This window comes from Pollachius pollachius, assembly GCF_949987615.1.
Source record: "Pollachius pollachius genome assembly, chromosome: 9".
Lineage (NCBI taxonomy): Eukaryota > Metazoa > Chordata > Actinopteri > Gadiformes > Gadidae > Pollachius > Pollachius pollachius.
Window position 1 is genome coordinate 13,787,107 of NC_136942.1, and position 16,728 is coordinate 13,803,834.

Below are 16,728 nucleotides of genomic sequence, written 5' to 3' on the forward strand. Positions count from 1 at the left end.
CACGTGGATATCAGTTTTCAATCTTTCTCTTTCACTTTTGCTTGAGATTAAATTTTACCCTTTGTAACGTAGACATTTGTTCTGTCAATATCTAACAGATACATCATGCTTATTTATGGTGGCCCAGAAATAAACTTTGCTGTTTTGCCCTCATCTGGCTTTTTCAAATACGGACGCTGGCAATCAAACAAAACAACTACAACAGCATGTAAATATCGCTTCGTCTTCGCCGAGTACAGAAAGAAGACTGTCGGGGAGAGTCAAATAGAGGTCACGGAAACAACAGATGTAATAATGCATGAGGATGATGATGATGATGATGACGACAATGTTTGTGTGGATTCCAAATCGAAAGTTCTGGTCTAAGTCATCCATTATGAGGAGAGTCTTCAATATTTACTCATTTGTCACGTGAAAAACCCCACAGTGGAGATTTATGGACAAGTTCTACAGGGGATAGAGAACAACGCCACGGTAAACACTATTTCTCAGCGGGGCCAGCATCTTCAGCCAACATTTAAACTGTAAACACCCACCCGCTTGTCTACTCTGCTGTGTTCTTTGCGAGCGGAGAGCCTGCCACTCTATTCTTGTACTGGGTCAGCTATCGACGCGAGCAACACCTTTTATTCCAAGCAGACACATGCTTTGTAACGTTGTATGTGTTCTTGGTCTTGCATTTACTTTTGCCTCAAGCTCCAACCAAGGAGACGGGAATTGCTGCAGATGGAGATATGAATCCTTCTTTTCGGATATATTATTAAGCTAGTTTGTCGAATCGCCGCCATTTGCAGGCTGAGACAAAAAAGGTGGCAACATGTGCCGCCACCAGGCAGCACTTAATTACAGAAACAAATCTCCAGAAGCATGGCTTCTCTTCCGTCTGCACATTAAATGAAATTCCCTTCCCCAAATAGTTTACGTTATGGCCCTGACCCCTGGCACTCTTCATTTACAGCATAATGGAATAGCCTGTGGTCTTGAGGAGCTGTGCAGGGATGTGGATGTTTTCAACTCATTAGCCACCGCGACTGGGCCTTGCGCCTTGCATTGGGATATTGGTTCCCCCTGCTAGTGGATGGCCCAGGCTGCTGTACACACGACCACAGAGAAAGTATCAGACTTTATTTTGTTAGAGACACAGCCACTATTAACCCACAGTTAATAGGCTCTTATTGTGTAGGTTCTTATTATGTAACTGCAAATATCACATCATAGCTTGATGGTATATATATATATATATATATATATATATATATATATATATACAGGGTGCGATTTGTGAAAAAACCAGAGGGGGGGATAATTTTGAGAAACATTTTAAAATGTTTCAAAATGAAGACGGACCCTGTGTATTTTGGTTGTTAATTATTACGATGTAATGGTGAAAATACTTTGGGTGGGGGGGATAATTTTTATCCCCACCGAGGATAAAAATAATTCAGCAGAGGGTAGGACGTGTAAACCAGAGGGGGGGATAATCCCCACCATCCCCACCGGCAAATCGCACCCTGTATATATATATATATATATATATATGTATGTACACAGTATGTATACTATATGGCAACAATGGCAATAAATAACACATGGCTGAAAGCCTGGTATATGTTGCTTTTAGACTGTAGGACAAGGTTATAATTAAAGAAACCTTGCATTTCCTCAATATCCTTCCATTCTATTCAATTCTCTAACCCCCTACAGTTAACCTGAAGAGAAGACTGCTCATTAGAAGATACGGTCTTGTGCACTGCGTTGTTCGGAGAGTATACGGTTCTGCCAAAATTGTAGATATTTGTTATCACTTACCGTACTTCTGTTTTCACATCGCTGGATTGCATGTTTTCTCTGTCAGTTCTTGATGTTTCTAGAATTTCTCTCCTGCCAACTTGCTATGTCACATCTTAATGTTGCGTGTTCCATGTCTGCGCCTCGGACCAATTAAAATTGCTGAATGGGCTTATCATAAAAGGCAATAGGCATAAAGTGCACATACGAATGTTGGTATAATTCTAAACTCAAATTCTTTAGAATAAATTAAGCTAATTAGACAATTGCACATTAGGCAAAGCTAAAACTGGCAAATTACACATTGACTGCTGTGTCAGTCACTCTCCCAGTCAATCTTTGTCCGTGGCTTTGTTCCACTGACTGTGCTCAGAGAAAAGGGGAATGAAAAAGACAGTGAAATGCCCTTTGAAAATGGATGAAAAGTGACAAAATCCAAGGATATAGCCCACATTTAAGCAGACGGTGGTAACGTAATAAATTAGTGCACACTCTGATGCAATCTTTTCTTTTCTCTTCCTGTGTCTCTCTTGGGGTCTTTTAAGCCGAGCCATGCATAAACTTGGACCACTCCTTTGGGTGTGCTTTCTATACATTACTAACTCTACATCTAGGGATCCAGGTGGGATCACCAACTTGAGAAAATTCCTGGCTAAGATGCTTTGACAGCTGCCCACTAAGGAAAATAAAAAGTTTCCATGGAATCTATATTCATATACAACACCTCTCTCTACCCGGTTGAAAGTCATTCCAATGCCAAACCAGATAAACCACACATTAAAGGCTTAAGCAACATCAGAGATCTCATAGTAATTGTTTTCGTGAGTCTTGACATGGTCTTCGACAACGACCGAAAACCAATAATAAAACAACATAAACAACAATGGTGTTTGGTCGTTGTTCTGTTCTGTGTTTTTTTCTGTTGAGTGCTGCAGCTGAATGAGCCTGGATAATGGTATGGTGTAAGCTCTGTGCGCATCTCTAATATCCACACATGTATGCAAAGGCGGTGGCGTCTGCAAGAGTGTTGTCAACACAGTGCCGCTATAAACAAATCAGCAAAACCTAATCTGGGGGAGATAGCGACAAACGAGGCAGAGCACTTTGCATCTCACATGCTGTATATACGGTAGGCCTCGCACAGCCAATGGCGTTATTATGTTAAAATGCACACATGTACGAATACCTTGCGATTTCCAAATTCTAAACATGTGTGTAAAAGCGTGTGAACATCTTTCTGAAATAATTCATCACTTTGGAGACTTGTGATTTCAGAAGCATTCAGCAGAGTTTAAAATTGTATTTTGTATTGTGTTTTATGGTTCTCAGTCTCACTTGTGGTGTTGTATTGGATACACTCGTCCGCTGCTGCTTAATGACTCAAAGTCAGAGGCATGTAACCCAGGGTATGCCATCTGTAATCCGATGCCCCACTATTCTGATTTACATAGGGGAGGATGTGAGGAGAATGAGTTGCCACAGCTGCTGTCAGAGGACATTTGTTCCTACAGTCATGCTTCGGTTACAATCCAGCGTTTGCTGCTCACAAAGTCCCCAATGCCGTTGAATGTATATAACGAGCAGTGTTTATGAGATGGAAAAAAGCTTGCCCAGGTGTCAAACTTTTTTGCTAGCTATCTGTAAAAAGCCCATCCCAGCAAGTACAACTATAATATGTTGCTGATCTGGGAGAGACAGGCTTCAGTAATCACTGAATAGCTTACGTTGCTCATGATAGTGTCGGGTAAAGGTGTGATCTCACCCACCATTTCTATTAAGCACAGACACTAGTAGTGAATAAAGAAAGAGAGTTATCTCAAGGTATCTCTGGGTTACAACCAGTGACGTTTGTAATGACAACTTAATGGCAACATAATTTTCGGTTTGCCGACACAGAAATACAAACAAAGGCAAGTACAAAGTATCAAGAAAGAAAATAAAAATATTATAAATCAATGTATATCTAATCCAAAATGAATAAGTGTTGTTATATGACAAGTCTATTTATATCTAGAAAAAGACTGGATGGCAGAACTTTAGAATCAGTCAGCATCATTATACAAAAATGGCTAAACTCCTTTTCAGAGCCTCTCTCTCTCCTCCGTGCTTCATTGCTTCTAGACCACCTGCTGGGATTTGTTCCGCCATAGGCTTCCCCGAATAATTGGTTCAAACGCCAAAAAAAGATAGAGACAACAGCTTTTGATTAAAATAGAAAACACATTCAGAACGGCTTGCTGAAACGTTCAGTACCTCTTCATCTCGTACCACAAAATGTCAAAGAAAGACATTTTTATCACTGTGTGCCTGGACCTGTTTTTTTGCTGCATGGTACTTAGCATGGAAAACATCTTGATAAGTGAACAGTCAATCTGAGGTAGTATCATCAGGGTTAAGACTTCACTCCACCAACAGTCTCTATAAGGCAACAGCCCTGCACTTGTATCATGAGGATCCCGTCCACTCCATTTGTCTCTGTAAACCAGCATTGATGGCTTGTCAGTATTTTATGTTTTGATTCCTTCCTCACCCAGGGCCCATCCTCTGCCAGTAAATGTTCTTCGGAGTGAAGGAAGTTATTTTTACCTTCACCCACTTAGGAACTTAAGAATTGATGAACTCTCTCTGAGGCATATTGGGTTGAGAAGCGTCAACACCAAACACCACTTAACTGGAAACTGCCAGATTCTGTTGCCTGGGGATGTTCTGCGCTGATATTGGACAATCAGCTACTCGTGATAACAGAACCAATCTATTCTATTCTTCTCACTGCTTCAAACCGTTAGACAGCCATCTGTCTCTCGATCCATTTATTTATCTTCTATAAAGCGTATTCACTTTAAGGCCTCAAGTCAATCAAATGAGTTCATCTCCCCCACTAAAAAGACGTTCAACGTCTTTCAACTTAAATCACATACTTCCAGAAATTCCTCTTCTTATGCATTGCATGTCAAGCCGTCTGACTTGTAGGCGATAACATGTTAATGTTAATCTAACAGCCATGGCAGCCATTTGTCAGGGAATTAAAGAAATCCAACTCTATATCTCATAGAGAAACCAACCGACCCTAATCTCAGTCACCATGATATGTGAATATTAAAAAACATGCCTTGGGATACCACTTTTTCACCTCATTTGCGAGGTAGCTCTTTGATGTAAAAAAAAAAAGAAGCTAACACAGGCTTTTGAAGATGAGAGAAGCCAGGCTACCTGAGGCAGAAGTTATCTTGCGTGTACATGAAATTGGATGCACGTAAAATGATTCCCTTCCAATCAAAGTATACGTAGGTTTCACACTTGAGCACTGTTAACCAACCTGTGGAGGACATTCTTGTAATAAGCATCTGCAGTTGTCACTCCATCTGTCTCTGTGTGTTTTTAGGGAGTTGCCTCGTTCCATGAATTTGTCATAACTTTTTACTCCTCTGTTGTTTCAGGGGAGCTCTGTCAACAGAGCTAGTAAAACCAGGAACAAGGTTATTGACTGGGATATCTACTGGCTACCAATTGACTAAAGAACTGGTTATAAGATGGCTAGAGATGCACACTATTTCTATTGGTTGGTCGATTAGATAATTGATGTGGGATCAATCTGGTGCATTGCAGCCACAGAGTTCCATCCATAAACTATTTAGTATCGGAATAATTATGAAATCAAGACGCATGAAATATTGGTAATGTGGATTAATCAAACGCAAGAGCAACGAGCATGGTTAATGCATGTCACGTTAATTCTGACTCTGATTAGATTTTCCTTTGACTCAATGCTCAATTTATCTTTTTATTGAGAGATACTTTTTTCATTAGCATATTTTTCGTGTGTTTTTGACCTAAGTAAGCTTATCACATTTTATCCACAGTTGGATGATAATCTAATGTGAACATTAATTTCAATGCATTGAATGAAAATGTTTAATTTGCAGTAAATCAAGGACAAATAGAAAAGAAAATCTTCCAGAATAACTAGAATAATATTTATTGGTTTCTTCTTCCTGCAAGAATAATTCATATTTATATTCATAGCTTTCTCATCTCTGGTGAGAACTTTTCAAGATGTTTTCTCAAAATGGTCAAACAAAACAATTTGTTCAACAAGAGAAACACAAATGTTTGGATCCATCTGAAATGCAGGGAGACTCACTTCTAAGAATGAAGCGCCATGTATCAGCGTTACACAATCTGCCTCAGGGGACACTTGCTGTGAAGTGAATTACCAACACAAAAACAAAAATCATATTGTCTAGTTAGAAAATGATCCTAACCAAGCTCTATTGTCTGCCTGTTTTTATGTGTGTGGTGTCAATGAAAAAGGTTAATCAGTTGCAGTGATATGATCAATAGAAATAGAAAATGATAGAAAATGATAGCATAACAGATAAGATAGGCTTTGAATAGCGAGGTCGTTAATGGGCTGGCCTGTGACACTGGTGTCAGAGTCTCACGCCAAGCAGAGCGCAGAGTGGGATTGTGATGACTGGGTACGATGGCAACAGGGCCTGCGCTAATGACTACTGGCCCCCACTATGGACGCAACCCATTCATTGAAGATGGGGACCAGCTCAATCATGATGATGGACCACTTCAACTGAGCCCGTCACCAAAACACAGGTCGTCCGCCATTAGCTGCAATGTGTCACTCCTCTGAATCAACCCTGTGAGGTTCTCGGGAAAGAGGTTTACACAACAAAGATGAATGAAGTTGAGTGTAATGATTTTACATGGAAACCTATTTTAACCTTTGATAAGGAAATGTTCAGTGTTGAAACGTTGCAGATCGCAAGATAGGATTGGGAGGGTCTTAAGAAGTCATTTGTAATGACTTCCTGTTCTCGATTGATGCACCTCATCCTTAAATGGTAAGGATGAGGTGCATCAATAACCTAAGATATTAATATTAATATTTCTTTATTGATCTCACGCGGGGAGGGGGGGGTTGTTGAATAGTATCCTTACTCTGTGTCTCTCATCATGAGTGAACCAGAGTCTCTTATGAGCTCTGCAGTCAACCTGACCCTGTTGATTTACCAAGTGTTGGAACATAAAGTCCAGGTCTTCTTGCGAAAGAAGGGAAGGCTAGGTTGTTTGTGATAACTGCTGTAAAATAAAAGAGCAGCGAAAACCAGAATGGAAATGTGATAAGAATGGCAGGCAGAGAGTCTGTGAGTGTGTGTGTGTGTCTGTGTGTGTGTAATGCGAGTCACCCATGAGTGTACATGCACAGAAACACTGCGGTAAATCAGGTGAACACAATCAGCATGGCAAGCCTCTTCTTATCCACTGTACGACTGGAGAATCCTCTATGAATGTTTCATTTTCCTCTGTTGAACAAAAATCCCACATTTGCAATGTGCACACCTCGTGCGTACCAAATACAAATTGGGGGCGATATAAAAGTCACGAGAGTTCTGAGGAAGATCTAGGCTAGGCAAGGAAGACAACACCATAATAAGGACAACAACGGCTCACTGGTTCCTGAAAAGAGCTGACACGGTTTTCAGGCTTGCAGACAATATCGTTAAAACCAAAATGTCCTCATTGACTGTTTTGTAGAGAAACAAAGTGTACATGAGGAGCCTCCCATCTAATGATATAAATATCACTGTTGCTTCACACAGACGCTTTATGTAGTAGGCTCAAATTAATGGTGGGGATGGATTCTTCTGACCTAAGCCACAGGCTGCTCTTTGACTCCTTTCATCATGTTATTGTGGAAAACTAAACAAAACTGCAAAGCTGAGATTCTATTTAATACTTGTGTTTCATTGGGGACTTCGTCAATAGGGAAAAAAAGCAAAGGCATGCCGCCTACTCTTTAATGATTCCATTGTTAAATTTGATGCAGCATTTACGACTGGAATAGAGACAGCGACATTACTCCGGCAGCTCATTGAAACACATTTTTAACAGATTGAAGAGATCTTGTTTCAACTGCTTCTATGTGGTTCCTCCCCCCCCCTTTCTTTCCCCAATAAAACCTCAGACAGCTCAAATAAGCTCCTCTATATGTTCTGAAACGTGGCAAGGGAATTTGTTCCTGGGTCTGTTACAATTCAAGGCGGTGACTGTAGGAGTTTATGAATAAAATGCACAATAACATATCACGCTAAGGTTGTGTGTGGCAGAAAGTAAGGAATTCAGCCTTCTTGGCTGGAGCCAATAAATGCAGATAGATGGGGGGGTTCCCACCACCACTGAGGGTTTGAGATGTGCGTTTGTGGAGAATAAATCCCCATTGAGTTCATCAAGGCAGCTGTGAGGTGCTGGATTGGTGAGGGGAGGGAGGGTCTTTGCTCCCCCTTCAATGATAAATCCACCTTGCTCAGACGCATGTGTTCCCCCCCCCTCCCCCCCCCCCCGGATAACTATGGCTCCGGGGGCCTGGAAGCCAAGACAATAAAGCGCCATCTCCTTTTGGATTAAAGTTATTTACCAGAAAACCAAAAAAGGGAAAATAAAATCAATGGGTATCCCTTGGTGATGCAGAAGACACCACATCTAAGCTGTTGGCTGCATACATATCTAGCCAAATTTAGTTAAATAAAAAGCAGTGAGAAATAAGAAAAATGATTCATTTTCTCTAAGCAGACCAACAAGGAAATAATATTTTTCAAGCCTTTCAAACAGAGTTGGAGGAGCGAGGCGCTGAGCTAGAAGCATTGATTGAATCTTATTTGCCTTTGGGTGAGAGTGAATTTGCGGTGCGGTGCAGCCAGCTAGCTTTAACATTGTACATTAATTTGCTGCTTAGTTGGAGCTTAGCATTGATCTTCTGGTCATAATAGTGGCTAGTTTATAGCTTGCTTTGAGGTTCTAGCCAGTGCTCAGACCTCAATTTCAATTAAAAGCACTGAATTTGCCTACGATCTCCATCATCTTCCCCGGCATGGCTTAAAAGAATTGTGAGAGACTGCATATTCAACTTTTTTACCAAATATAACGTGAAGCGACACTTAGTATATAAGTTGACCACGTCATTTCCAGGGACGTAAGCCTTATTGAGCGTACATCGCTTCGGCCCACCTAACTTCCCCCAGGGGACACACTTTGACATGAAGTCATTACACCGGATCCTGATTATGTATGCAGAACTAATGATGCTACTCTCTTGTTGTCCTCAGCGTTTTTCTACACCACCTCTCCCTCTTCTTCCCAGAAAATGAGTGGTCTCCATACATCGATATTTCCCCTGGTCAGTGTTCAGTGTGTACGCTAGCCAGCACCACAAAGACTGAAATCCATAGACCATAAGTGATCTCTTGATTAATGTTCTCAAATGTACCATGAGTGGCGACTATTTGTGTAAATAACAGAAATTATGAAAAATTAAGAAAGGGCAGCTGTGTCTGTAATATCCGGGTCACGACTAATTGGGTCATGAATAATCAGGTGATAACCCTGTAAAAGTAAGTAAAAAATCAACTACTACTTTTAGATACTTCTTTGAAAACCAAAATAGGGCACTGGGCAGGGATTTAAAGGGTTCGCTGGGAACTATAAAATCCCATGTCATCCCCCTGCGTTATCGAATGTTTCCACTCCAACTATGAGGGACCCAGATGATATTGTGGCAAAAATAGGGGGTGAAGGGATATCTCCCAGCAAATGTCATCGGTGACTCAATGACATTTCGAGGCATTTCCACTTGCCTTTGATCTACATTATGCTCTATATCATTATTCCCAAGATATTGCCTCTCAGTGATCTCTGTTTATGTATCTGCTCTTTGGGTGACTCAGCTGCCACCAAAACACTCCCAATACTTTGCTGCCCCCACTCGTTACCTGAGCTCTGCCTGCATCCCATGTTGGTTTACACTTCAGCAATAACATTGTTTTCTATGCAGAAATCTTGGTTCGTGGAGGAAACCCAGAGAAACCCATATCAACGATTGATTGAAAAAAATGGCTCCTTGGATTTATGCATCACTCTACCTGAATGGCGGCCTTCAATAGCTGTCCAATGTGTCTGATCGGGTCCACACGACACACCGCTACAGTGTGGTACGTGAGCGTCTCTGTTCAGAGAAGATACCGCGAAGGTTAGCTTCACAAACCCAAAAACCAACACCCCAGCTCCATCATTTCACCTCTAACACGTCACCTGCTCAGTAAGCATCAAACCCCCTCTGGGGTTAGCCTAGAGATACCCTACCCTCCCCGGTTCATCTGCTGTGGTTGCTAATGAGCAGCGTCAGAGAACACAAACCACAGACAGGAATCCACAGACAGGAAATGGGAGCAGTCTGGTGGAAATGTGTAAATTAGAGTGTGCTCCCCTGGCGAGCCACCTGGCGGAGACGGACGGACTGAACCGATATACGAAACTATTAGGTCGGCTGATTTCAAACCAAGGCTAAGCTTTCATAAGGGAATGCCAATCACTGGTTCGTGAATGCACATAAATAAAGTATGATCCCAGTCGCTCCCTCTCTGTAAAATGAATGTTGGAGATTGCCCTCTACCATGACAACCTACCTGAATAATCGTAATAATTAATTGGCTCAGAGTCATTTTTTCTTTTGACTCATCTGTGATGCAGCTGGCTGCAGGTTCCTGGCAACGCTGAAGGGGATAAACTTGTCTATTCTTTTTTGGTGTGTGGTTGCAACAACACACTGTAATGACATCCTAGGAGGCATCCATGCGTGGTCTTTATTGATGGAATCTAGTGATTGCCTTGAGCCTAAAACTATCACAGTCGCAAGGACTAATCGGGTGCATAAACAGACGCAGGCCTGGCACAGCAGAAGAAGACTCACTGTGCTCTCGCCCACATGCATGAAGACAGACCCGAATCAGACTGCACTCTGTACCGTGCAGTGAACGGCGTGTCTCGATGAACTCACAGACGCCATGCTCACCTGGCATGGACTGATTGTGGCTGTATTACTGCCAGTGAGGAAATGGGGGTGGAAAAAACTGCATGAAATAGGCTAGGATTGAGCTGTATGAAAAATGGCGAATTGTGAATTAAAACTAGGGTTGCATTTCATACTCGTCTTTAGAAAATAAGAAAGAGATCCTGGACGGAATCCAGACAGATTGAGGCATCGCCGTGAATGATAAAAAGCACATGTACGTACATGCCCTTGCCATTTATTTTTCAGCACTATTCTTTATAGTGCCATGGTATGAAATAAACTGTGGGAAAAGGTGACATGACATGACTGTGATTTAGTTCGCTAGTGAGACCTCTACTACCTCCATTACCGTTGACAATATGCAGCATTGCCCTGCAGAACCTCATTCATGAGCTGGGCTACCACATTTTCACTTTTCTGACAAAAGTTCCTGCCTTGATCTCAGCAGTGCCCTGCTTGTTATAGTTATGACAAGGATGCTAAGCTGTTGTACATATATAAAATTTCAACGTCAAATGAGCCTTAGGCGTTTCCAACCTCACGCGAATACATTTGTTCACTGTGGCACGTGAGTGTGTGTTTGTGCGTGCGTGTGTCTGTGTAATTACACTTGCACTGAATATTTGTATTTTATTTTCTCTTTCGGGCTCCCACATTTATGTCCACCATAAGTAACCGACGATGCTAATCTTGAATGAAACGGATTAGCAATAGAATTAGAGCTAAGTAGAGGCTGAAAGGAGTAGAGCCAGTATCCATCAGAGCATACGCAGAGCACAGATGAGTAGGGATGTGTGTGTGTGTGTGTGTGTTTGTGTGTGTGTGAGGGGGGGGGGGGGGGGGGGGGATAAAGTCCTTGCTCACAGCAAGTGCATGAACACTGATCTGCTCTAAACACTAACACCGAGAGGGCTTAACATCAGTCCCCCTTATCACAGTTGCCAATGTCACAGTCGCTGAAGTCCTATCGCTGTGTGAGTTTGTGTTTCTGTGTCTGCGTATGTGTATGGGTGAATATGTCACTGCCGAATCCTCATCCCATATTGTCAAATCAATGCAGTGCTTTTCCAATCAATAAAGGCCAGAAAAAGTGACTTGATGTTTGCAATCACACAATCCCGGATCTGAGGAAACCTTGATCTCAATCTGGGCCGCGCCACCAACCCCCACCTCCACCTCCTCCGGGCTGAGATCTCCCTCTAATCCCCCTGTAAGACATACGGACCAGATGGTCCCGGACAACTGCTATGGGGGCTCTGAGGCCTGAGGATGAGCACTTACACCACGGAGCTGCCTGGAGCTCCTGTCACTGTTTACCTTCTGCTTCAAGTTACCGCCACATACCCCCGCCACGGAAACAAACTTTTCCAGGGTATTCCTGTAGAGCAGTGCATGTGTTCAATGGCTTGTGTGTGTGTGTGTGTGTGTGTGTGTGTGTGTGTGTGTGTGTGTGTGTGTGTGTGCGTGCATGCGCCATGACGTGCACACTTCTGGGTGGTAGGCCGCCTAGCCAGGCCGAAAGGTACACCAGGGCTGGACCTTTCCTTTTCTCAGAATGCACGGCGTAACCTCCAACACGTCAGACCACGCCGCTCCAACCTGCAGGTTCCTGGAGCGTCCGACCTCCCTCTGCTCGGGGTGTCGGGATACACGATCCTCTCACCTTTCCCCCCCTCACTCACTGCTCCCACCATCGGGGCCACCTCTAACTCGCTGTGGCACCCGCTAGCCCACACACGCTGGCTAAGACGCACAGGCGCACGCATGCACTCACACAGACAGAGCCGGGGACCACCGAGGAGCCCAGGGGCTGTCAAACGCTGACAGGTCCCGGGTGCTGCCATAGGCACACAGCGGCTGACAACACCGCTAGGGACAACGATTAAACTGTCATTCAGCGATGTGAGCAAAGGGTGGATCCTACTCAGTGTCAACCTCCTCAGAACGGGAGGGGACGTACGGGGGACGGCGGGGGCATGGCGGGACGCTGATTAACGCAGGAATACGGGAGGGGGGGGGGAGTTAAATTACTGCACAGCGGGACGTGCGATGGGGCCCGTAAAGGCAAACAGCACACACAGCCAGTTGGGTTCTTGATCCTCCGCCAAGCAAACCCACACATTTGTATTCACGTACACTGCTGGTAGTAATACACACACAAACACACACACACATGCACGCACACACACAAACTACCAACATCCCCACACCCACAGACACACTACAGCCACGTAGGGTCTTTCTGCCAAGTCTGTTTTGCTAGATGGCACTTAATTGCCCACCCTGCACCTTTGGAGGAATGTGGAGGTTCAAAGGTTTATGGAGGGTCCGTCGACTCAACATGTTTTAGGGGGAGTCAGGGTAATTAAGTGACAATCAACCAAATGCTCAGCACACTGAGCTCCCACCGGAGATGAAGACAGCGCTCGTCGTCTAAGAATAAACCGTCCACTTCCATCAACAAAATATCCAGGCCAGCGGCCAGGGGGGCAAAGCGTACCCTACCACGACCGCTCCGACATCTTCCCTCTACCAGAGCACGGCGCGGCTTGCCAATCACTGTTAATAATGGCTGCAAGGGACTCTGACGCGATTAATCATCGTGCTCTATTGCCCTAAAGCAGTGCAGCGTAATGAGGGCCTTTTTACAGCAATGCGCCGTCGGAATGGTTATCAGCCATCGCGATCAATCGTATTAGAAGTTGCGGGAGTACATGAGTATGTAATTGTGCCCGCATCTGTGCAATGCAAATTGTGTTTGTGTGTGTGTCTGTGTGTGTGTGTGTCTGTGTGTGTGTGTGTGTGTGTGTGTGTGTGTGTGTGTGTGTGTGTGTGTGTGTGTGCCTGCCTGCCTGCCTGCCTGTGTGTGTGTGTGTGTGTGTGTAAACTCTGCTCTCTCTGCTCTCTGCACAGCTGTGCTCCTTCTAACGCTCTCTCCCCTACCTCTCATTTGCCCCAGTTAGCAGAGCGCACACTGTAGTAACATTGAGAGCACCGCCGGGCAGAGACCCCACCGATGTTGTGTTTTTTCTCCCATTTCCCATTTCCCTCCAAACAAAAGGCTTGGCATCGTAAATGTTAAGACCCACGTAATCCACTGTGTCAATAGTCAGGGAATGCCCAGACTCAAGTCAAACGACAACTCCCCACACGAAATGGTGAGCTTTCAATAGCCTGGAGGAAACTCAAAGCCCAAAATAAAAAATAAAACGAAGCTAACCCATGTTCTGAATCAATGCATTTTAAAGCAGGGTTTGTATCGCTGCCACTGTTGGAAAAATATAATCTTTTTTTGGCATTAATTATTAACAATGGGGTATTCTATTATATTGTATAGAACAGATCAATTATGAACCCAGCATCCAAAACACTTTGCCAGCAACCAATCTCCGTATCTCAACATTGGTGTTTTCCCACTTCTATATATATGCATGCACATATGCAAAAATGCCCCCCGCAACCGCCACACACACACACACACACACACACACACACACACACACACACACACACACACACACACACACACACACACACACACAGTCAGTCCATTTGGGATGGAGACAGGGATGTGGTATGATGAGAACCCAAGAATAGAACGGAGCACATGTACCATGAAAGAGCATGCCGTAACACCCTGATGAAATGATTAGAAACAGATGACTGCACCAACACCCAACACTTTAAACCACACCGTCTCTTGTTTAGTGTTTAATAAAGCATTTCATCAGGTTATTAACAAGCTGCTGCCGTTCACACTCTCACACACACACACACACACACACACACACACACACACACACACACACACACACACACACACAAACAGATACACCCACACACACAGCCTTCAGGCACACATACGGTAAGGTGTGCTCAAACAAGATCAAGTGTGCGTGTAGGCAGCGCGGTGTCTTGGAAGTCAATCACAGGAGAAAGGAAAAGAAGCAGCGGCGAGGGGCTGCACGTACGATAGAAACAGAGCCACAAAAAGCAAATCAGCACACTGCACTTACCCAGAAGATGAGGTTGAAGAGGAACATCAAATACTTGAGACAGCAAAGGCAGCCGCGTGCCATGTTGCACTTCTTGAACTCTAGAAGAAACACAAAGGATAGATCCAGGTAAAACACCACGTATTTGCTGCCCTTGGGCGATCCGCACTTCTTCCCGCTCTTGTCCGCTCCCGCTGGAACGCCGGCGTTGGCGTCAGTGGGGGCGTTGGCGGCGGCGCCTCCGGACGCGGCGCCTTGCTGAGCGCCGGCCGATGTGTTGTTGTTGTGCTTCCGCGTGGAGCCGTAGAAGGCGCCGGCCGTGAAACCTCGGCCCCCAAATGGGCAGCCGGAGCTGGAGGCTCGAGCGAAGTCGGACTCGTGGCTGTCCAGGGACGGGCTGCGGTGGATGGCTGACTCGTCACTGCTGGACTTCTCCATGCTCTGGGGCTGTGGCGCTGGATAGAAGGCTGCCTGACACACTGTCTACCATAGTCTCAAGAGAGGATGGCACGCACAGTGCAGCCCTGCCGCCTGCAAAGGGTCTCGTCTTCTATGTAAAGTCCAAAAAATGCAACTCAACAAAATGGATATATTTCAGTTTGGATATGGGGGGGGGGGGAGGGGGGGGGGGGACAGAGCAACGAAAAAGCAAAAGAAAATCCACTCCGAGTTCCAGTGCTGAGGGCTAAGTTGAGTCGATTCAAAGCCCGGATAAGTGAATCTCCAGGGGGGTGAAGTGAGAAGGTCTGGATAGGCACCTCGGCCAGGCTTATGTGTCCTCCGCTCTTGGCTTGTCGAGCCCTGATAGTCCTAAATTAGCCGCACAGCGTGGTCCTCTAAGAAGCCTTTTCCCAACGCAGGACGCCCTTGTGGGAGGAAGTTTAAAAACGTGTCCCTCTGCCTCTCCTGTAATGTCACCGCGTGCTCCTCTCTCTCTCTCTCTCTCTCCCTCCTTCTCTCTCTCTCTCGTGGCGCGCTGCTCTGCACAGTGCCAACTTATTCCAGCAGGGACTCCGACCCCCTGCAGACCTCCAGCGCTCAGCTGCTTTACTTCCACGCGCCCCCCCCCCCCCCCGCCTGCTGAGCTCAGCACTAATTTCTGTGGAAGAGACACGCTACAACCAAGAGAGACGCTGACTCTCTCTCTCTCTATCCCTCTCTGTTCTGGTCTCTTACCACTACTCTCTGCCGTGCCTCTCCCTCCTCTTTACCGCCGTAGCCTTCAGCATCCCATGTGAGCTCTGATGCGTGTGTTCTCTCTCTCTCTCTCCCTCTCCTCCACCCACACTCACTCTCCTCTTCCTTCCCTGCCTTTTTTTTTGTTGCCTTTTCTGCTTGAGAGCCCCTGCTTTCCTCCAGCACTCCAGTGCGCTCAGTCCTTTTTAAAACACAGGCAAGACGCACGGTGTTCAGCTTTCCCTGGTAGCAGCGCTGTGGCTGATGTGCTATTACCGGCAGAAGCATCTAACAGGCATTCCCTCTCTCTCTCTCTCTCTCTCTCTCTCTCTCTCTCTCTCTCTCTCGATCTCTCCTTAAGCCCCTCCCCACTAAGCCCACCAACCAATGCAGCAGCTGTAGTTAGAACTGAGCTCCTCCTACTGACTCCCACATGGTCGTCACTTGGAATTGCCTTGACTTTACGTGTTCAGCTATTTCATGTGTTGATTTGGGAGAGGAAAATCTGTAATTAAATGAGATTAAGGAAGGTATATGCACCCTGCTATACGTGCTTATTGGCTAATCCTTTGCCAGTGTAATAAAATCGACAAGGGAATTATGCTTTTCAGAAAAGGTCAATGGTCAACAGGAGAGATGGCCAGCATGTGTGTGTGTGTGTGTGTGTGTGTGTGGATGTGTGTTTTTATATGCATGTGTGTGTTTGTGTGTATGTGTTTGTGGATGTGTGTTTGAATATGCGTGTGGATGTTTATATGTGTGTGTTTGTGGATGTGTGTTTGATTATGCGTGTGCGTGTGTGTGTGTGCGCGTGTGTGCGTGCGCGTGTGTGTGCGTGCGCATGTGTGTGTGTGTGTGTGTGTGTGTGTGCGCGACCGACCTTGCAGTACAGATAATGAAGGCAGCCAT

General features: G+C 44.9%; 1 protein-coding gene across 1 annotated transcript in view; it reads right to left on the reverse strand.

Moving 5' to 3' along the window:
• Positions 1-15,081, reverse strand: part of tspan9a (tetraspanin 9a) — a gene marked incomplete at its 5' end in the record, with an annotated part of 59,740 nt that extends 44,659 nt beyond the window's left edge. Inside the window, one exon of the mRNA XM_079743238.1 lies at positions 14,665-15,081. Within this exon, the coding sequence (XP_079599364.1) occupies positions 14,665-15,081 (417 nt within the window). The remainder of the gene's footprint in view (positions 1-14,664) is intronic.
• Between the last annotated feature and the right edge of the window lie 1,647 nt (positions 15,082-16,728).